This window comes from Echinops telfairi, unplaced genomic scaffold (genome assembly GCF_000313985.2).
Source record: "Echinops telfairi isolate 266 unplaced genomic scaffold, ASM31398v2 ScPeMD7_17;HRSCAF=63, whole genome shotgun sequence".
NCBI lineage: Eukaryota > Metazoa > Chordata > Mammalia > Afrosoricida > Tenrecidae > Echinops > Echinops telfairi.
In genome coordinates, this window is record NW_022103914.1 from 666,752 (window position 1) to 689,889 (window position 23,138).

The 23,138-nt window shown below is 43.5% G+C and overlaps 3 protein-coding genes across 3 annotated transcripts in view; 1 reads left to right on the top strand and 2 right to left on the bottom strand.

Annotated features, from left to right (window-relative positions):
• Positions 1–3,147, top strand: part of FAM162A (family with sequence similarity 162 member A) — a 27,536-nt gene extending 24,389 nt beyond the window's left edge. The window contains exons 4-5 of the mRNA XM_045287566.1: positions 1,419–1,527; positions 2,871–3,147. Of these exons, the coding sequence (XP_045143501.1) occupies positions 1,419–1,527; positions 2,871–2,978 (217 nt within the window). The 3' untranslated portion in view covers positions 2,979–3,147. The remainder of the gene's footprint in view (positions 1–1,418; positions 1,528–2,870) is intronic.
• Positions 3,148–5,051: 1,904 nt separating this feature from the next.
• WDR5B (WD repeat domain 5B) lies at positions 5,052–7,575 on the bottom strand. The gene has a single exon (XM_004712303.2). The coding sequence runs from the start codon at positions 6,980–6,982 to the stop codon at positions 6,005–6,007; it is 978 nt and encodes a 325-aa protein (XP_004712360.1). The 5' UTR covers positions 6,983–7,575; the 3' UTR covers positions 5,052–6,004.
• A 7,747-nt stretch (positions 7,576–15,322) lies between these two features.
• The window catches only part of KPNA1 (karyopherin subunit alpha 1), a 70,270-nt gene continuing 62,454 nt past the window's right edge, over positions 15,323–23,138 (bottom strand). Inside the window, exons 13-14 of the mRNA XM_004712229.3 lie at positions 19,276–19,454; positions 15,323–18,076 (exon numbers count right to left, since the gene is read on the bottom strand). Coding sequence (XP_004712286.1) covers positions 17,889–18,076; positions 19,276–19,454 — 367 coding nt within the window. The 3' untranslated portion in view covers positions 15,323–17,888. The remainder of the gene's footprint in view (positions 18,077–19,275; positions 19,455–23,138) is intronic.

Here is a 23,138-nt window from a genome sequence, read left to right on the forward strand (position 1 = left end):
CTGGCAGGGCTGCTCCGCCCATGCCCCTCTGCTGGCAGGGCTGTATTCTTATTGCTCCCTGGAGCCTAGAGAATAACCTCACCACCTCATTTAAATGCATTTTACCTTGTTAATGCTCCGTCAAATGGAAATGGATCACTTTTCATTAGGATCACAGCACTTCAATTAGGAAAAGCCATTTACCTAAAATACTGTCACTATAACTAGTTATTTATGGGATCTCAAGTGCTTCTAAATGAGCAAGCCACTGACCTTGGGAGTTGTCCCTGGTCCTGCCACTGCACAGGCCCAGCTCTGTGCCAGTCCTGCTCACCCCGCTGTCTCACTGGGCCCCTGCTCTTGCGTCACAAAGCAGATGCTGTTTGGGTCCCCTTCCTCAACCCAGGGCTCCAGCCCCATCTGCCCAAAAGGAGCTTGTGGTAAATGTGGGCACAGAGAGAAAATGAAAGTTCTGTGGTCCTTTGACCTACAGAGAATCACTTCTGCTGGGCCCCTAGAGACTCCGTCTGCCAGACCCCAGCTACCAGAACCGTGACCACCACGGAAATGGCCTCTCCCCTGTCTGCAGCAGCACCTCTTGCAGCTCTTCCTGGGTGGACTCCTGAGCCTGCACACAGCGCTGCTCCAGCCCTCCGCGTGGCGTCCCCAGCAGGCCGTCACAGTGACACTTGAAGCTCTGGACTAAGAGCTTGAGCTCACTGTCGCCCAGTTCTAGCCAAACAGTAGTTCTGGAGAGGAGGGCGGGTGGGAGGGGAGGGGTGGGGTGGACAGAAAAAAAACAAAAAAAAAAAAAACTAGTTCTGCTAAACATAAGGAAAAGGTTAAGGATCTTTCTTTCTATTGTCCGGGATGCTTTGAAGATCTACTCATTCAAGGCCTATAGAGTACATAGGAGGGCCCCCCCGTACCCCCGACACCCCCCTCCCTCCATAATTGTTCTCTTTCTGAAAAGTCTGAAGCTTGTTGCAGTATGTGTTGTAAGGGCTGTGTTCAGAGCACCCTCACATCAGTCATATCGTAAGGTCGTCTGGTAACCCCGAGATGTGCTGCTGCTTTCCTCAGATCATGCTGCCTCGTGCCCTGTCCAGGTGTCCCTTAGTGTGGGCGGCTGGGAACCCAGCCCCGCAAGTGCAGGCGAAGGTGCTGGCTGGCTGTGTTTGGTTTTGGCCTTCTTCCTCGCCCCTGTATTTCTGTCTCCACACGTTCTGACTGCTTTCCCACTACTTGCCACCTTACTGTGCGATCTTACTGCGTTTTTTCCCTGTCCTGGAAATCCTGTGTTTTATTCTAGTCACCAGGCCCTTCCTCTGATCCCCAGGCCCCCCTGCACTGTAGTTTGAGTTACACAGGGCTTCATGTCTTCCTAGCAACCTCAGAAAGAGAACAAGTCACTTTGTCTCGTGATCCTGTTGTATTAGGTTTGAGATGCTGGATGCCGCAAAGAACAGGATCCGGGTGAAGATCAGCTATCTGATGATCGTGTTGACCGTGGCCGGATGCATTTTCATGGTGATAGAGGGGAAGAAGGTGAGCTGACCTTCCGGTCTGTCTGCCTTCATATGCTTCCCACAAAGCAGCTGTGGGAAAGGCAGGATGGGCCCTGGTACGAACGTATTGGAGGCCACATTCTATACAGAAATCCTCGGAAGTGAAGTAAGGCCAAGTGGGATAACGGGCTTGCAGGTAGCTAGCACATCCTGGCTGCAGTATAAAGAGCCCTGGGGCCTAGTAGTGAGGAGTTGGGCTGCTAGCTGCAAAGTCAGCAGTTCGAAACCACCAGCTTCTCCCTGGGAGAAAGATGAGGATTTCTACACTCTAGAGTGCATCTCAGAAACCCACAAGTGGTTCTGCTCAGTCCGGAAGGGTCACTAGGAGTTAAAATTGATTTGAAGGCAGTGAGTTTGGTTGTGTTTTTTAACTTTCCTGTAAAGTTTTAGTGTTTCATTACCACAGATGTCATAAATAATATGACATAAGATACATGACACTGACCTGTTTAATACTGAGCTCTTGCATGTCTACAAAGCATGCTCAGAGCACGGCTTACTTACTCTGCCTGTGTTCCTGGTGACCACGCTCCACCCTGAGGAGATACACTGGAAGCCCAAACTGTTGGATGCTGCTGGAGTAGCGAGCATTGGGACGAATTAGAAGACAATATAGCCACGGCATAGTTTGGTCCCTCTTGCCATTAACTCCTTATACCCTCCCCAGTCAGTGTAAGAAAATACCAGCATATAACTTTCACATATTTGGTATAGAAATTGAAACTGGCCTGTTACTGCAAACCTCACAGAATCGTGCCCACCCGCACGGAGGAGCACAAAGACAGAGAGAGAATGGCGGCCCCTCCCGGTTGCTCCCTCAAGGAGGGGCTGTTAGGGTGGAGATGGCTGGGAGTCCCTGACAGAGCATTTTGATAAAGTTGAGGATCCCCAAAGCTGAGCGTGTTTGGTGAAAAAAAAGTAGGAACCAGAAGGGTGTGAAAGTATGCGAGTGGAAAAGAAATGCACCTAGCAGCGAAAAGGGGGGGGGGGGGGCATATATCGGAAGACTCCACCCCTAATGAGAGGACACGTGGACAGGCCTGAGTCTGAAAGGAAGGTGTAAGAAGGAAGCGCGAGGATTCAAAGAAAAGGACGAGGCAAGGGAAGGGAGAGGGTTGGCGTTTAATTGTGTTCAACTGAACTGGCCACTGTCATAAACCAGTATGAAGCACAAGGTCCCTGCAGGGAGCTGCTGGGCCCAGTGTGCCCGCCTTTCAATGCCCTGCCCCGCCCCCCTGTTGCTTCCCCTGCTGGCCTCCAAGGCCCTGGCCACCTGCCCTATCTGGCACAAATCAACACCTGTGAAAATCTGTTTCCCTGTAGGCTGCCAGAAGACACGAGTCTTTAACAAGCATAAACTTAGAAAAGAAGGCTCGTCTGAGAGAGGAGGCACTGAGAGAAGCAGAAGCATTGAAGGCCAAAGCCGAGTAGCCATGGCGTCCTTAGTGGCTGGAGCTTTAAAATCCAGGAGTGCAGGTGCAGCAACAGCTGGCATTGACAAGAATATAGCACGAGGATGCATTTCTCAAAAGGGTGGTTTGCACAAATGTACGTACCCCTTTCTGCTCTAGAGTTACAAATAAATTCTCTTTACAAATAACTTGTCTATAACTTATGGCTTTGATCCCAGTAAAATGCAACCTCTTAGCCTTTTGGAGAAAATGGAAGAGTGAAAAACAAGACAATTTATTTCAACTTCAATGTTAACGCGTCATGTATCTGATCGAGAAGACGGCTAAGGAAACCTCATCCAGCGGCTCCACTGACTCAGGAGCTCGCTGCGAGTTGGAACTGACTTGCTGGCACCAGGCTTGCTTGTTCTTCCATGCGCTCATTTCTGCAGCTATTAGGTCACCAGCTGAGGACACTTTGCAGACTGGCCTCTCTACCTGCCTGAGGCGTCAGAGAACCCTAGGAAGCAGCCCGGCACTGTCCTTGGTGAGGCATGCTGACACACAGGCTGTTGGGAGGGCACTTGCTGAGTAAGCCCTGTTCAGGTGATGAGAGTGGTCTGGCCCCAAATCTCTGAGGACTTGGAAATCCCAACCTCATAGAGTTGCTAGAGGCAAGCTTAGCCCCTTCTGCTCCATGGCTCAGCTTTCCCTTTTCCTGCTGTTTTTACACCAGCCTTGTTAATTGTGAAAATCTAATGTATTTTCTTTTTTTTCATTTTCATTTTTTTTAAACATTTTATTAGGGGCTCATACAACTGTTATCCCAATCCATACACACATCAATTGTGTAAGCGCATTTGTATTTTCTTACCACTCGAGTGTTGAGATACAAGCATTTGCACCTGGTATATGTCACATGTATAGTTTGGCTTATTGTCTCCCATCTAAGTATGGATGCTGGTTTCTGTGTTACACACGCCACTCATTCTTGCTGCTTCACGAGTCTTGAGTGGATGGCAAGTCCTGCGAGCCAGGCCAACGTGCCAGGTCTTCCAGGTCACCCTGCAGCAGCGTAGTGCAATGCTCACTCAGTCAAATGCAGTGGCTCCATAGTCTAGCTGGTAATGCTGCTACTGATAAGTCTGCTGGTACACCTGAGCGTAAAGTCGATTGACCCTTTCCTTTCCAGAGAAGTTCCCTGATTTTTTTTATCACTTGCAAAGTTCTCATCAAAGGCATTGTTTCGCGTACGTTTCAGCACATTAGGTTTTCTGCCTTGCTTGGAACACTTGTTTGTGCCTCACTGAAACCAGTGTTTTAGAAATGGGTCTTTTTGGAAAGTAAGCTTGCTTTCTTCAAACAGCAGTATTTTTAATTCCTAGAGGTAATTGAAAGCAATGTATCTGAAAGATTTTCTGTAATAAATGTTTCATTAAACAAAAGCTCACAATTGTTACCATGCAGCAAGAATTTCTAGTCTTTTCTCAGTTCATTTTCCTATTCAATAATTTAGATGACTGTCTTTATGGATTAAATATCAATTCTTGGCTAGGAATTCATACCCACCCTAACCAACCCCACCCCTCCTTGTCTCTTAGCAACCATTCCCCACTAGGTCAGTCCTCCGTGTTGACAAGGCAGTGGAAGGTGCCGTGCACCACGGTGGAGTACTATGGAACACAAAAGAAGGTCACTCCCCTTGTTTCAGTTCAATTATTTTTGTAATGCATGTGCTTCATTCCTAGATTTTCTTTTTTTGCATGTCTACATCTCCATAGATAACTATATCTCTATAGATAACAGAGAGCAGAAATGTTTCCACTTTTTATTTCCTATAAGCCCATGTGATCCTAGTAGTTAATATTTGAGGAAATAGTCTGATTTTTAATCAGCAGTAACAGTAACGTTAGAATCATTACTAAGATCTCTTGAAACCGAGGCAGGCAGGCATGAAAGCTGTGGTGATACCATTCATTGTCACTTGTCCCACATCAGTGGAGCCCCTTTGCTATGTAAACACGGTTTTCTTTTTTTTTTTTTTTTAATCATTTTATCAGGGGCTCATACAACTCTTATCACAATCCATACATACATCAATTGTGTAAAGTACATTTGTACATTCATTGCCCTCATCATTCTCAAAACATTTGCTCTCCACGTAAGCCCCTGGCATCATGTCCTCACTTTCCCCCCATAAACACGGTTTTCTACAGAGATGAATAAAACAGACTTTTCGTTCCACAGAGCATCTGGTGGCATCATGACTCACCAAACAGGGCAGTACAAATTGGTAAGCGATCTGCTGTGAACCGTGTAACAGAACTAGAGAAAGAAGCCTGGTTGTCCGCTGTGGTTGCAGGCAGGCAGGTCAAACTGCTGCATGTGAATGAGGGGTCGTCAGCAGGTCAGACAACACGTGAGGGAACGCATTCACACTACTCCCCTCACCTGCAAATCACCAGAGGGCGCGGCCTGGCAAGGTAGTGAGGACCTTTGGGAAGCCAAGCCAAGTACCGGTTGTTTACCTTTTCAGTTTTTTGTCTCGATATTGATACTGATGAACGAGCTTGGACTTCTTTTTCAATGTACAGACTTAGTTTCAGCACGTGCTGTTCTGCGTGCGCTGCAGGATGCCGCTCGAAGTGTGGGTAGCACCTGGTCTGCATCCCCAAGTCCCTACCACGGTTGCAGACTTCCTCCGCCCATCTCCCAAACCAAGAAGCCTGGACTTCCTCCAAACATCCTCTCACTTAATCAGGTCTCCTGTCTGGTCAGCTTTACACCTAAGCATTGCTCAAATAGACTGGAACAGTCACGGAGAGGAGTACAACAGGTACTGCCACAGAGATTCATCGCGGCCTCAGGATTTGCAGTCAGAAACCCCAAGTTCTGCGCTGGCTTTTGCAACCACCTTGCTTTGTAAATTTAGGTAGTAAGTCTCCTAAAATATTGCAATCAAAGACAGTTTAAAAAAATCCAAAACTATGCCTAAATTCAAAGAAACAATCTTTTAAAATACCCCAAGTTTTCTGCTAACATGGCTCTACTAAATTTCCAAAGGGTTTAGTAGTCACTCATCCATAGCTTAATAGTTTTGTCATTTTCCAATGCTGCTGATGCTATGATGTTTTCCACAGGATGGCAAGTTGCTGCGATCACGACATCTGTATGACCTTGTAATCTCTGTACGACCTCCCTCGTCTGAAGGTTCCAAATGTAAACCAGGTTGTCCTCTGACCCAGACACAATCCACTTTCCGCCAGTAACTGAGAAATTGGCAAATATGCAGTATTTCTCATTCTTATGACCAGTGTAGGACTTCAGGCATCTGCCTCGGCTGTAATCCCAGAGTTTAAGAGTATTGTCCAAAGTTGCTGTGAGAATATATTTACCATTTGGCGAAAATTGTACAAAAGAGACGGGAGGGTTATCATCATCAACCAGTGTTTTTAAGCACTGACCTGATGCAACGTCCCAGATTCTGCAGAGACCATCGTAACTACCTGACACCATCAAGGCCCCACTACAATTAAAATGAACAGCGGAAACGGGGTCAGAGTGAGCTGACAGAGTCTTGAGGCACTTGCCCGTGTCCACCTCCCATATTTTCACAGTCTCATCAAAAGACCCTGAAATGACGAGGCTGGATGGCGGGTTGAAATTACAACAAAAGACGTAATCACGGTGCCCCTCTAGTGTTTTCAAGCATTTCCCAGCCCTCACATCCCATATCTTTAGAGTCTTATCATCCGAGGCAGAAACAAGACGAATGGAATCGGAGGACCAGGCAACATCTGATACTTCCAGACGGTGGCCGTGTAATGTTTTCTCATAGTTTCCATCACAGACTCTCCAGATTTTAATTAGCTTATCAGCAGAAGAACTGGCCAGCCATTCTCCATTAGGACTGAACTTCACGGACGATACGGCTCCCGTATGTCCCACCAGCGTGGATTTCAGAATGTAGTTCGGCTTGGCAGCCGACGGCCAGCGCGGGCGGGCTGCGGAGAGGGCCGACTCCGCGAAGTGCCCGGTTGCCATGGCTCCCAAGTGCCGGGCTCGAGCGTGGCTAGTCGCGGAGCGGTCCAGGAATTCGCCTTTCTGCCCAGAAAAACGAAGACAAAACGATGGCTAAGAAAATAAGCGGCCCTCAAGCATGATACTTTCTGGAATGTAATTTAGTTGCATAGAATCAAGACCACTGAAATGGCCCACTTCAACCTTTCCTCTTTTGTAGACTGACAGTTGAGAAACTATTCGGACGGTCCTGTGAGGGTGAGATGCTCGTGGTTGGTATTTTATGAACGGTGACGAGCGGGCGGGGCGCGAGGATCCACACAGAAAGTAGAGCGCGGCGGACGTCTACTAGAAAGTGACTCAATTCCAGGTACTTGAAGGTGACTCAATTCCAGCTTTAGGCAGACTCAGAAACTAAGGGAACACTTGAGCGGGATCCACATCCGGGGTCTCGAAGGCTACAATCTGGAAACAACGGAGCCCCACCAATCACCCTCCAAGGAAGACGCGCGGTCGTGCGCACAGGAGCTGTGGCGCGGCCGTCAGGGTTGGGTCGCGAACCCTACCGGCGCTTCAAATCCAACGGGTACCAGTGGGAAAGAGTTAAGGCTCTCAGAGGTCCGAAGATTTACGTCTTTACGTCTCCGAACGTAGGGTTGGTGGGTCGGAACGGAAGTCTTCACAACGAGGTCCCGCCCCTTACCGAAATGACCAATAAGCTAGGCTCTCCTGCGCGTGCGCAAAGCAGTTGTAGTGGTTTTCTTCCGGTTCTAGGCCTCTCCGTTTCCTCTCTCCGCCCCAGGGGAAAGCGGGAACAGAAGGCTGTCTTTATTGACCGTGGTGGCAGCCGGTGTATTTCACTTCGTTTTTGGAAGGTGAGTGTTAAAGGAAAGGGCTAAAGTGGCCGCTGCCCCTTCACCTCAGAGCTCAGCCCACATCTAGCACGTGAACTATCCAAACCGCACGCTTTTCGGAATTGTTACTAAGGCCCATTCCAGTTGCAGCGACCCTGCCGCCCGCTCCGCATGTGGCTTTGGTTCTGAAGAGCCTGGTGGCATCAAGGTCTACATGACAACGAACGAGACAATGTGTGGGGAAGGGGACAGTAACGGAATTCGTGCCCAGAGTGTAAAGCTGCCGACCCTGTCGACCTAGGACACTGGGAGTGCTGGGGAAACGAGCCAGCGTGTGCTTCAGTTCCCTAAAGTTTTCTTAACTTCGGAGGAGAACGAAGAGATCCGGCTGCCATAAAGGTGCTTAAGGCTAGCAGAGGGCAAAGAGTTGTAGAGGGAGGTTAGAAACGAGGGGAAGTTACTCTTAATTGGGCTTTGAAGATCTTTCCCTAGTTTTAAGAAGTAACTAATGTCAGTGAAATTGTAAACTATACGTGCTATTCAGATGTTTCTACGTTTTGAAGAGAGAAATGATCACATGATGCTGTCAGTCAGTCAAGAATTAAAATTGAATATGAATTTGGAAAGAAAAGTCTTTCGTGTAAATACAAGTTTCACAACCCTGAGCTCAGAACTGGGTGGTGCCCAGCTACCACTACCAACTGCTCTGAAAAGGTCCACATTGGAAGGCCCTGGGTAGAGGAAGAGAAAAACGTAAAGCAGAACTCAAAAGTCATAAAAGATACCAAGCTTACTGGTCGATGGATACTAGTGGAACCCCCAAGGTCATGGCCCTTGCCATTCATGTTTGGAACTGAACTCATCGCTGTATGGGAATAATCAAACACAATGACCAAAAGGGCAGCATTAACCAGAGTTCCGAGGGTTTGGAAAAGAAGGAATGGAATAGAAACAGGAAAACAAGTAGGAAACATGGTGGTATACCACAGGGATTGTGATGGATGAGTTGAAGCAGAAACATGCAATGTTAAGTGTAAAACTATAATCTGCCCTTCACCTTATTCAAAATTTAGAAGAAGGGTCTACGGTACACTTTTAGGTGGCAAATTTAAGTCTTGTTCTTAATTGCAGTGAAGTTGACCCCCGCCCCATGGTCACATCTGTAACAGTGACCGTTCTTGTGCTGGCTATCCTCAGGGACTTGTCGGACGGCCTCTGTTGTCAGCTGCCCTGGAGCTGCCCCCATTCTCACAGACAGCATGTGCCACCACACAGAAGTGCGCCGTAGGGTTTTCTTGGCTGTCACCTTTACAGAAAGCAGATTGATTGCCAGGCCATTTCTTGTGGGGAGCCACTGGGTGTTTGAGCTGCCAACACTTGTTAGCAGCCAATTGTGGCCGGACAACTGGTTTGAGTAGATGGGAATTGGGCTATGTATTAGTGTAAATTAACAATGTAAATACAGTGAGGAGATGCTGGGGGTGACCATCTTTGGAATAGTTTGGAGCATGTAATTATATGTACATTTAATTATGTTCTCATAGTGATTAAGACCTCCATGAACTTCCTTTTGTACCATTTGGAAGTGAAGCAGCATTTTCCTTGATTGTATCTTAAAAGCTCAATTCTAACCTTTTGCCTCACAAAGCTCTTTGTCCCATTAGTAGGTGCAAGTGAGTTTCAGTGCTCAACCACCAGCCCGATGGTTGTCAATTGAACCCCACCCGCTGAGGAGATGGCCTGGCAATCTACACCTCTGAAAGTTACCACCTGGAAATGTTCTTCTCGGCCCCAGGTCAGAGTCCACTCAGCAGCAATCACAGTGGGACTCGTAACTGGGAAGCCTATAAGCACCCTCCCTTTGGCATCAAGTGACGCTACTTTCATTTTAATTAACTTTATAAGAAATATAAATACAGTGCAGAAAGCAAAGTTTATGATTGCTTCAAAGAATTTAAACGCATCTGTATTTCTCCGGTAACTGTTCTGTGCACTAGCAGGGTAAAGAAGCAGCTAGACAGGGTTAAATCATGAAATAAGGCGAGGATGGGGGTTGGGGCTGGAGTAGTTAACGTATAGAAGTATCACAAGGGATAGGTACTTGGAATGTGCTGAAAGGAAAATCCAGAAATTCTTTTCCTCAGGTTTCCCCAGAATTTCACTTTAGAAATTGCCATGATTAAAATCTACTTCTTGATAATCTGTTAATTTTTATTTCCAGGTATTACTAGGGACTTCTGTAAAGAAAAGCAAGGCTAGAATAAATTCTGTGTATAAATCCTGTTGACGCAAAGAGCAAAATGTTGATGTTAACTAGTGCCAACATTGTACTCTTCTGACCTATGTGGGACTACCGGTTTCAGAGTTTACTTCCTTAGTTGGAGGAGGACATTGCTGACTGTGGAGTGTGTGTGCTCATGGACCACTAATCCAAATTAACCCCAAATGCAAAGACTATCATTAGAGATTTGCATTCTGGGGTTCCCAAGCAAAATTCCTTCCTTTTAACTCCACACACCTCCTACTACCCACCCCTTGCCTGTTCTTATCTTCATCAAATAAGAGATTCTATTGTCTTCCTTCCTATAGAGTCAACTTTGTTTTAAATCTCCCATAAAAGCTTTGAAATAGACCTCTCATCTCTGATGAACTTTTACTCCCAAAGGGAGGCCATTGCACCCATTTTGTTCGTTCCTATGATCTTGGATGTTTTTGCAAGGAATAAAGTTAATCTCGAATTTTTTAAATCCCTATCTGTAGAAGAAAGAGAACACAAGAGGCCTCATCAAATCTACATTCTAAATTGAATTCACGAGTAGGTTATTTGTTGTTTTTTGGTGTGTGATTTCTAACATTGAAAGAAAGCCTTGACTGACTGCATGGCAATTCTAGCTATCAACCAAAACCAAAGTGCTCCCTAAACAAAGTGCTACAAAATCTTTACTGAAGCAGCCAGCCTTTTCAGTCCCTCAGAAGCAACAGGTGGATTTTAATTGTGCGGCCCAACTGGTGACCCACTACAAACAAAACCGACCAACCAAACTCACTGCCATCTAGTTGATTCCGACTCAGCCGAGTGCCACACCCACAGAACCACCAGGGCTCCTGTGTGAAAGCAGCCGCTACATTGTTAGGTGCCTTCAAGTTCGTTCCAACTGATAGCGATCCTCTGTACAACGGAACAGTACACGGCCCAGTTCTGCGCCATCCCGTGTGTCAGTCAGCTTGTTGAGGGCCGCCTTCTTTCTCCACTACCTCTCCATCATGCATGATATCCTAACCCAGGGACTGGTCTTCATGTAATCTGTCTACATAGGTGTTCATCACTACTAACCGCCCAAGTACGCTCTCCTAATTACAGTGCAATTTCGGAAAACATTCTATAGCAGTTTTTGGTGGGTAAAGCACTGGTTCTATTAACCACATGGTTGAAGGTTCAAATCCACCAGCCATTGCACAGGAGAAAGCTAACGCAACAACCTCCTTTGTACACGAGTTTTACTAAACAACGTGTAAACCCAAACCTTTTTTGCTACAGGTGGAATGGACTAAGGCTGTCGCTTTTGTTTGGGTTTGGTTTCTGGAACAAGAAAACACTTGCCAGTGGAACCTCTAAAAAGAACTAAAGCTCTGAAAGAGAAACAATCCTGGAATGGAGGAGGTACTGTGTGTCTGCCTGAGGTAGTTCTTGTGCCAACCTGGCCGATAAACACATGTAAGGTTAACTGAAGGGTGGCTGGATAAATGGTTCAGTGAGCCTCGCCTTTCTAGTTCTCAGGGATCTTGCTTTCTGATGGTTGGACCAGGGTGCAACTGCCTTAGCCATTCCCTGATTTAGCTGTCAAGGCTCATTTCCTGCAAGACATCCCTGAGAAGCCGCATGGACCTACCCCTATGCAGCGCTGGGTGCTGGAGCAGCTGTGTGGAGACCCCTGCCAGCGCTGACAGGGTTACACATTCAGGGGTAAACCTTTTTTCCTGCAGTCGGCATCGTTGCATCTGTTTTGTGAGATGGAGGACGACTTTGTGGATTGGTGTTGGACATATGGGTTAATGTTGGACTTGTGGGCTTGGGCAGCACTGGGTTGGGCTGTTTTCTTGATGCGCACTTAACCTTTATATAAAACTCTGTTATGTATGAGGTTTCTGTGGATTTGTTTCTCTAAAGTACCCAGACTAACACACTGCCCATCCGTAGCGAACAAAGGAATGCAGCAACAAATATGCAAAATAGAAAAACCTGTTTCACAGCCAGAGACAACCATCAGCTTTCATATAGATTGGATAGAAATGGCTTTTTCCCCCTCCCCTCATTTTCAAAATATGCCAGAAGAGATTGGTATAAACATACGGGATTATGAATTAGCCTATGGGATAAGTTCAACTTTCCTCAGGGGCAGTTTTTTGTTAGTTTAGTCAAATGAGGTCTTCTGAAAGATTATATAGACAGATGTTCAGACACTAGAGTTTTGGCTTTAAACAGTATCATGAAGGAATTCCTTTCAGTGTTCTTTCATAAAGTTTTCTTTACTAAAAACATACACAAGGGGACTTCAAAAAGTTACTGGTAAAAGAGAATGAAAAGATAATGGAAATTAACCCCCCAAACATATTAAACGTGTTTATTGAATGTCTACTCTATGTGGGGCACTTCCTGTGACCTGGCAGGCCCCGATTATATACAAAGAATCAACAATCATTTCAAATCAAAGTGCCCAGACACTTTGGCATACCTACGGGGTGTCAATTCCAAATGATAGTCTATATAGGGTTTCTGAGGATGCACATGTTGCCCAGACACTTTGGCATACCTACGGGGTGTCAATTCCAAATGATAGTCTATATAGGGTTTCTGAGGATGCACTTATGTACAGGAGCCACATGGCTTTCTCATTCTCCCACAGTGGTCCTCCATCCACTCCAAGGGCCCTTTTGAAAGGGCTGCAGTAGTCAACATGGCCAAGAGAAGCAAAACATACTCAACATGTATCAATCCAATATATATTAAAAGGTAATTAAAAAATAAAAACCCTCCTTGAGACAGTATTACTTTAGGGGGTTGTGATGTCAATTTCCAGGGCAGTTTCCTATAAGGCATGGAGGGCAACTGACTGCTAACTTCAAGGCTGATTGTTCGAACCCCTTGAGACTAAAAGTTGACTACTCCCATAAAGATTTACAGCCTCACAAACCAGAGGGCTTCCAGTTTCATGATGGGCGGAGTTGGAATTGATTTGCTGACAATGAGACTGAACAGGATCAATGGCTCTTGGTTTTCTAAGGCCTTGCCTTGTGTCAGTAACTTCCATGTATTTATTGAATTGAACAGTTTCTGAGTTTGGCACAATTTTGTCTGGTCATGCAAATTTTTAGCACATGAGGGAAGATGTTTGGGTTGGGAAGGTCTATCCATGACTGTAACCTAAAAAAAACGGATTTGTTGGACTCTGTTGATGAATTCAGAAAGGAGAGGTGCAACAACCTATGGCTGCCAGAAACTTAACTGGGAGTTCCTGGCCACAGAGCCCTGTCCTAGACCCGTACTTTCCTCAGGATATAGAATGTGCAGGAGTCTTCCTCTCCTTTAGTCATCTAAAAATTGTAACCTTGGGTGGGTGCAGAACTTAAATCATGATTAGCCTTGTATAAGAGTGATTAAGTATCCATCTCAGAGTGACTTAAACCCGGAAACGTCAGTCCTTAGCCTGGCAACAGGCACACAGGTGTCCCAAGTAAAAACAATCTGCCTTTATTACCTATACAGACTAGGGCTACCCTGTCTAGCCTTCATTAGATACAAAATGTAACTGTCTGCCCAGTCCCATTTTTTACTCAAGCTTCTGTGTATCTTGTCAAGCAGCAGTTCCACTTGTAAGGAGCATGTTTGTCTTACTTCACCACATTCTTCTCGTGTGCTGGTACTCCTCGTCATTCACTGCCTGTGAAGTGACTTACACAACTCTGTGAACTCCTACCACGATTGGGTGGGGCCACGTAAACAAGATGTAGAAGACGCCAATTTGGGGCCTTGTCTAACTTCCTTAATAAACCTTTAACAAGTAATACACATGATCATGAGTACTGTGAGCGCTACATGGCCACTGCAGCAGATTAAGGAACGAAGCAGAGAGAGTATTGTGGGAACTGCTGGTGTCAGAATAGGATAAGAGGATGGAGGGTGGAGGCACGTCTGCCCTCTGCCTTGTGGTGAGCAGCCTTGGGCTGGTTAAGGAGCTCAATTCTTCTCCCTAGTGTAGCCTGAGGTCAGATGTGGCCACACCATTTCCCTCAGGATCCTTTTCTGAAAATACAATGTTATAGTAAATTCTGTTACAGCAGGCTTATACTAATACCGTCTATCTAAATGACAGAAAAGGGCAGACTAAAGTACTTCTGACCTATATAGATAAGTATTTGCTTGCTTTATGCCAGAATACTTAATATAAAATGGCAAATCAGATTTGAGACTGCCAAAATATACAGAATATACCTTTAGCATATAGTGTACCAATATGAATAGCAAGCAGTGAGCCTTTCTAAAGTGTCTTTTTATTACTAAACAATATTACCCGTAACAAAAAACCACCCTACCATCGAATTGTTATCCAAAACAAGGCCCCAAGCCCTCAAAAACCACCTCCTCACCATCGAGTCAACTCGGACTAGGTGCCCTGTGGATTCCCAAGGCGAGAAGAAAGCTTCGTCTGCGCGTGGCCAGTGGGTTCAAACTGCAGGCACTGTGGCTAGCAGTTCACGTGTAACCCCCATGCATGCCATCAAGGGCTGCTTACAAAGACTGTGACTCGCCTACTGACACAAAATGGGTTCATTGAACTAATCAGCAAAAAGGCAGTCTTTCGAACCAGGGAAAACCAATGTAATCCCTCTCCAAGTTGGGAGATTGAATAACTAAGATGTTCATTCAGCCCATAAAAGAAGATTAAAAGTTGCATGTGGGTTTAGTAGATGGTTGACAAATTTCCCTTTACTTATTTTTGCTTAAGCAAAAGCAGCAGTAGCCTGAAACAAGTCAGATGTATGATGGGAAAATTGCCAATGTTTATTTCCGAGACAATCAATGTTAGGGAAAGCCCCAACTGTAGATAGAAATCACCCAAGGGCAATTTTACAAGTCAGTATGACAAAGTTATAAAGTAAAAAACAGTGATTAGTTGGAGAAAATAATAAAAGTATTCAATAGATCAACCTGTTTCCAACATCTGACTTTCCTATTATCTTTAATTTCCCGGTTATTTCCCAATTTAATCATACTCGCTGCTGATCTTTCAGACACTTTGCAAGTGCTTCCCCAGTGTGTCTCCTCCCTGTCCAGCAGAGTTCTCCTTATAAAGAATATACTCAGGAGGTTTGCAAGTAAAGAGCGGGGTTTAAAAAAAAAACAGGAAAAATAAATCCATCTTTCCACGGCAAACATTTTGAAACTATTAATAAGGATAATAAATTTTAAATTAAACAATCTGTGAGGCAGAAAACTACAAATACAATTTAGTTACCTCTTAAATGCCATTTTTATTACTCAAAGGCTGCTTTTATCAGTACCAATGAATTCCAACACAATGAGTTATGCTGGATGTAACTTTTCAGCAAATCTTAATATTTATATTTATAGAGAATCATATCATTGCAAAAAAAATTTTTGTGTAGGCTCTCATTAACTTGTAAGCAAGATACTGTTTTAGACAGTAAATAGACCACATCAGTTAAATGGACACCTGCAATTGCTAGCAAAGATTCCCAATATACATTACTCTTACTAATGTGGAGAGACAACTTGGTGCGCACTATGTTTTCCATTCTAGTTAGTTTATAAAATAAACTGACGTTTTATAAACTATCCAATAGAAGGTACATAACTTAAAACATCCTATAGAAATAACGTGTTATCAGTAATTTACAATTAAAAAAAAACTCAGCCACACACAAAAAAAATCCAAGCTAAAAACAAGGTATTTTTTACCATGAATCAGTGCTTCTATTACCCTTCTGAAAGAAGTTATATTTTAATGTGATGTAAAGGCAACATTGAGTTTTTCTTTAAATTAACCACCTAATTTATCCCTAAAATGACAAAGAATCAAAGTCTCTTACAGATCGAGTGCAGTAAACTAAAACGTCCCTTCAGCACAAAGCAGCACTAGAGAGAGTAACAGGTAGAGATGGAAGCGGACTAGCTTTGCTGTGGCTGCTCCATCAATAGCAGACGGACATCAGACGGCATCCGCCCCAGAGCACAGACACAACTACAGACTAGATGCGAAGAAGGCGTCACACTCCTGGCAGATTAAATGTCTTTGTCTTTGAATTGTTCTGGTTTGAACGAAGTGGATTTCCTAAAAGTTTAAATCAGGTCACATAAGTTGAATGCTTAAATAACATCATGATGAGGTATGAAAACTCTGAATATCCCTAACATTCAGCAGGATTTCCCAGAGATGTGTAATAGCTTGTCAGGGGCAACTTCCAAATAGTTTGTACTTTGGGGTTATAATGAATTCTGTAAGAAGACAAGTCTAAAAAGGTTTACAGGCTATACTCTTGAGCAGAAGTGAGCAACTTTTCCTTCAAAATCCATTTTCCACAGCACATCAAAAATCTTCTCCGGTGGTGCGTTCCAACATTGAGTCATGATGACCATCTAGCATCGAGACGTCGTAGTGAACTCAGCTGCAGCTTTCATGGCAACCAAGCTTGTTTTTCATTCCAGTGCAAGCACAAGTGTGGATCACTGCACACAGGATCGGAGGCGTCATTTGCAGGTACAGATTGCAGTCATCGCTAAATGAGCCAGAAGGTGGGAAACTTATTTTATTGGGAGTGGAGGCGGGCACTTCAAGTAGAAAATAAAATGATTAGGGGGGGGGAAGGGATGCTTATAAAGAAAAAGATCGCTTTCCTTATATAGGTTAGGAGGTCATACCGAGAAGATGATTACTGATTTAAGAAAGAGATGCCATGTTAAAGGGATCGTGTATGCAGCATGGAGACATTAGAATCAAGCTGCTCTGGGCTAAGAAAAGCAACCCTTGCAAGTGTGTATTACCCACATTCAGAGAGGGAAAAGCACCAAGGGTGAACTCCAATTGCTGAGGACCTTGATGATCAGGACCACAAAGCCTGAAACAGTTGCTGTAATGCAGAAACAGCCTCCTGGCACAGACTGACTGACTTTGGAGAGACAGGAGTTGTTTTTGTTTTGTTTTGTTGGCTTTAAACTGAATTACAATACAGATTTTGATTTCTAAGGACCATAAATCTTCATACCAGTATTAGAACTGAACCACTTCCAAGTCAGACACGTCAGACCAATGAGAAGCAACAGTAATACAAATATGTGCCCCACGTGTCTGCTCTGGGGGAATCTGCAAGCCAGTATCACATTTATAAGAATCAAAGTGTTCATTCTTCAGCATTCCTGACTACTAGAAAGCACATTCACTGAAGGCTGAAGGTGAGGGAGAAGATGGTTTAACTTTATCTGTGAAGAATGGCGCCAACCGAAGGGACAAAACCATCCAGTCTCCAGAAGGATTAATGCAAAACTGGCTGAAAAAAGCCACCAGGTAATCCGAGGGTTCACTGTGGAAGAACGCATGAAAAGTACTCTGAAGAATACACAACAGGTCTACACATCTCGCTTGCTGCAAGTAGTAGTGTGAAATTCAAGGTAAAGGTTTAGTCTCATCTTTTATTAGCAGTATTTTTCCCACTTTAAAGGGAATGAGGAGTCCTCTCTTTTCCCCCACAAAAAAGGGAGCCAGATTAATATAATTGTATATTCCCATGACTCATATATAAGTGCGGATCTCCAAAGCCTAGGGATTTTCCTCAAGACAGTGGGCCATCCTGGTTACCCTCTTATTAGTAGGATATTCCACCACAGAGAGCCAAAGGTTTTCCAGATGTGTTTAAGAGAGCAGGTGCGCAAGGCAAGCAAATGAGCGCAAACAGTATTACGGAAAACGTTTGAAAAGTTAGCTCCATGAGGACTGTGGGCTCCACAAGAGGACTTGACTAGGCGGCCAGGTCTGACACAGGACCATGGAATCAGGACTGCTTCAGAGCTGGAACCCTTCCATAGGGGCCTCACACTGCTGGAAGATGTACTGCTGCTGGCTAAGGTCAACCTGAGGCGCGATGCTGCTGTCTTCGTCTTCGGTCCCGAAGTAATGCTCAATGAGATCAAAGGCTTTCTGGTAGATCTCCTGGTTTTCATGACTTTGCAAAAACTCAATTTTATCCAGACCTGGAATGAGAAACAAGGAGGGGAGAATAAGAGGATGGTTGGAAATTTCAATAAGAGAGTTATTCTGTCAAATCTCCTTCCTTGATGTAAAGAAAGGTTCTCCACTTGTTTTGAAGAACATAGAAATCACTGCTGGGATTGCAGCTGAAGGCTAGTATTACAAACTGACGTTTTAACCCAGAAGAAAACAACATCTAGGCTCCACGTACCTAGCTTCTGAGTTAGACAGTATTGTACTATATTCCCTAAAATAAGAATCAACTTCCATTACTGAAACTAAGAACTCAGACTACATCCCCTTTACTAGTAAGTTTAGGTCCACCTGTGCTAGTCCTTCTTTGCACCCAGAGACAACTATTACACTTACCCACGAGAGCAAAAAATATTAAGAATTTTCAGAAGAAAAATGAAATATATACATATTAAAAATATACACATCAAAATAGTTATCCTTGTGGAGAAAGATATCTGAGCAGTAGAGTACCACTGATAAATATATTTCTCAAAAAATTTTATACTAAGCAGATTTCTTTTATTACTATTAAAAGGTTTTTTAAAAAGGGTAACTGTCAAAATCATTTTGGAAAACAAGTCTGTATCATCTAGTAAATTCAAAGATGGACATATCCTGTAGCCACAATTCCAACAGGGAATAAAGAAACCCTAATGCAATGTTTTCAATCCAGCTACATGTTAAAATCACTTAGAGACTTTGTTTTTTAAGTAAACGCTTTAGTAAATGAATGTCTGAAAGTGGAACTGAGACTGAAACTCGAATTAGGGGATGAAAAATGACAGAGTGATTCTTTAAGGTGACGTGCTCAGTCCAGACATAAAGGAAATGGAGGCAGTCAAGTAAAGGTCGAGACGGATATTCCCGGATAAACCAAAATTGATAATACAAGAGTGGCCACAAGGAAAAGTAGTGTCAAGGCATTGGGAAGACCTCAAGAGTGGTGTAAAACTAACCAAACAGAGGTGCTGGCTTCTCTTCACAAATAAGAAAACAATGTTTTATAAGAGTATGGTATCCAGATGTGGAACAGTAAAAAAAAAACGGAAAAATACAAAATATAAGGGAAGTATATTATTATGCTTTTCTGTAAATAACAAAGAATTTTATGTACTTGGGGCGGGGAAAGTGCAAACCTCCCACCACCTCCTCGATATATTTCCATATACAATAAACACTATCTTACCATAAGCTTCTTCAATCAAAGCACAGTAAGGGTTGATCCCAGTGCCATTCCTTTTGGCTTCTTGTTCTCCGAGCCTCAGGATATTTTCCAAGCCATTGAGGGCAACCTGTACAATCTTAGAGTCCATGACTGTAAGAAGATCACATAGTGGCTTGATACAACCCAATTCCACAAGGTACCTAATTAAAAAAAAGAAAAGGGAAAAAAAAGAATGTACTCCAACTTTTGTTGTTTTGTTTTTTATTGCGTTGGTCAAGAGAGTCATCCTCAAATACATCTTCAGAAACCAGTTCTCCAGAAGCATCTCCATTCCTTGTCCCCACCCCCATTTGGGGGGCTCCAAGAGACTAGAATATTCTCCTACTATAATACCAAGTATGTGGTCAATGCAAGTTTCTCTGACTGCCTTTTAAAATAATATTTTGCTTGTTTGAATCACAATTCACATGAGGCTTACAAGTTACACTTGAACTTTTTTGGGGGGAGAACTCTTAGTTTTCTTAAAACACCCCCAATCATTCTGTCAAACACCTGTTAAAACATTCTGTCAAAACTGTTTTGCAATTTACATGTGTTAAGAAGTTGGTTTTATCCTCTGGTTTCCTAGAGTTTGGATTTTATGCATTACCATTTAACAAACTGCCCTGTGAGCTGGATCTCCTCTAAACTGGTAGACAAATTCAGAGAGTTAATCAGATTCAAGTCATAATTGGAAAGGCTGTTTCATGGGTGAAGAACCCCAAGAGTCCTCTATTTGTCCTTGGGGAATATACTATTCCTAACATTCCTTAGCTGATTATCCACCTCCCTCATTAATTATTTGCTTACCCCTAGATACAGCTTACGTAACAGGGTAAGATAAAGACGGACTGTAACTCTTTTAGAAAATAAGGCATCGCTGGCAACTGCTCCATGTTTGTTTGCCGTGGTGGCACAATGAGTACTGTGCTGCTAACCACACGGACAGCAGTTTGAATACCAGCAGCTCCGCGGTGGAAAGACGAGGATGCCTGCTCTGCTCTACACAGGAGGTATGAGTCAGATTCGAGTTGATGGAAGCTCCCGTGAACCCTCTAGGCTACAAGAGGCAGCTCAACTGCTATCCAGGTCCTACGTCTGCTGGAACACTACTGTCAAAGTTCTGGAAAAAGACATTGTATGCTGCCAAAAGAAAGTTTTTAGCAAGAGATCAAACTGTTCTTGTTATTGTGTGTATAAAGCTTAAAATAAGTTTCCTACTAATTCTTGAACAGTCCCAAAATGTCCTTCACAAAAATGTAGCCCCCAGGCTAGCTCACTGACCTGCAAAACACACTGGCAGGTTTTGTGGGGAGGGAATTTGACTACAAGAATGCATTTCTTCTTTTCTCTTCAAAATCATTTTACTGGGGGCTCATCCAGCTCTTCTATCACAATCCATACTTACATCCACTGTGTCAATCAAGCACATGTGTACATTTCTTGCCACCATCATTTCCAAAACATTTTCTTTCTACTTGGTATCAACTCCTCCTATTTTTCCCTCCCTCCACCGAAAAACGCATTTCCTAGACAGTGACCCAGACAGTTTTCTAAAACGCTAGCAATGTGCCAAGCTTAAAAGAACCAATTTGATAGGTAATTTTTTGGAGGGGTGGGGTTACTTATGTTTATTAACATAGAACTCACATACTATATAATTCAATGTTTTGATTTTTTTTTAAATTATGCGATCACCATAATCAATTTTAGAACATTTCATTTAATTTTGTACTCATTTTTAACTCGTTTTGTCACCATCCCTTAACATAATCTAAGATACTCTTAATCTAGTTATCTCTATATATTTAACTATTCTTTGTTTCATATAAACTGTACAAACACACACATACACACACGCAACAGCAGCAAAATACAGAAAAACCTCAATCCCCCCAAAAAACAGAAAATAAAACTAGAAAAAATTAAAAATGGGTGTAAAGGGGAAAATGATAAGATGTTAAAATTTAACCAAACTGGACGTCAGAGTCAAGATGTCGTCAGGTAGAATCACCCGCCTGGAGCTCTGGTGCTAAACCAGATAATTAACGAGAAGCATGGGAAGCAAGCCTGAAGAGAAAGCAGCAAGACCAAAGGTTATGGAGGGACTTAGGGGGAGAAGACAGCGGGGAAAGGGAGCCATGAACACACAATGTTCTCCATACACAGGAGAACAAGTAGGGAATTAAAATCAACTAAGAGGAGGACACGAGAGATCCTGGGGCTGTTGGAGCAACAGCAATTTAGCTGAGGTATTACTAAGAGGCAGGAGAAGGGAGAGCGTGATGGTGGGGCAGGAGGAAGGTAAAGGGAAACAGGAAAGATCTAGGAAGCAAAGCTATGAACATAGGTACAAATATAGTGTATACATATGTAAATATATTAATTCATAAAAGTGGTATTGGCTTATGTACATAAACTTATGTGGCAATATATTGAGGAAGTGGACGGACTATGGGCCTCTGCTCAAGCCCTCCCTCAATGCAAGAACACTTTGTTCTAATAACCTGGCATTCTGTGATGCTCACTCTCCCTGCACAACAGCACAACAAAATGAGAGTACAACCTTGCAGTTAGCAGCCCAACACAAAACCAGTTTTCAGTTGTCTCAGATCATGTAAAAGTTAAACAATAAACTAGGAATACTGAAGAAGAATCATTGCACTTTAATTATGGTGCTGGCAAGGAGTACTGAGAAGTATCATGGACTGCCAAAATACTAAACAGACCTATCTTAAAGAAGTATAGCCATTGTAGGATACCCACCTTCCCAACAGGATTGCTGAAGACAAAATGGGTGCATACGCAAAATGTGGTGAAGAAAGCTGATGTGCCAAGCTACCAAATGATACGGCACCGGGGGTCTTACATGCTTGAAGTTAAACAAGCAGCTATCTAGCAGAGGAAAAACAAAACCCACATGGAAGAAGCATACCAGCCTGTGTGGTCATGAGGTGTCGAAGGGAATAGGGATAAGAAATTTAAAAACAAGCAATCAAATTGACATGAAGGAACGTAGACAAAAATGGAGACCCAAAACCCAACTATCATTGGACAGTCTGAAGGACCACATGGAAGGGAAAATGTAGCCAGGGTGCAATATAGCATGGATGAAACACAGAACATCCTCTAGTTCTTTAATATCCTCACCAAGCCCTTACTATTTATTATGGTCTTAGTTTCACCTCACTTATCTTGTGAGACCTATATATGTTCATCTGTATAATTAAGGTCATTCACTGCATGAAATCCAAGAAGACAAACCCTTCAGAAATAGTAATGGGAGCGATTCCCTGAAGATATGGGAAGGTGGGTGAGAGGGGGGAGAATGAGCAACAGCACTGATGACTAGATAACCCCACTCAAGGGGAACAAATGACTTAATTGTAGGTGAACAGATACACTGGATGGTGTAAGACACAGAAATTAATAGTATATAATAATAAGGGTTCCTAGAGGGATATGGTGGGGAGGGAGGGGATAAAGAGGAGCTGATATCAAAGAGTTTAAGAAAGAAAATGTTTTGAAAATCATGGTGGCAGCAATTGTACTATTATGCTTGATCTGATTTAATCGCAGATTTTTATATCTGTAAGAGCTCCCAATAAAATGATTTTTTAAAAGTATAGCCAGAATGCTCAAACAAAAAATTAAATTTAACCACACTATATCTGCATTAATTCTCTTTCTGATGCATTCTGTCTGATGGCAAGACAATTACAATCCTTGGTCAATGGTCTTAGGGAACCCACGTGGAGACTGCAAATGGATTTTGGGCTTTCATTGTCATCCATAACCTTCTACAAACTGGGTGCTCAGAATAATACAATCCCTCCTCTGGTAAA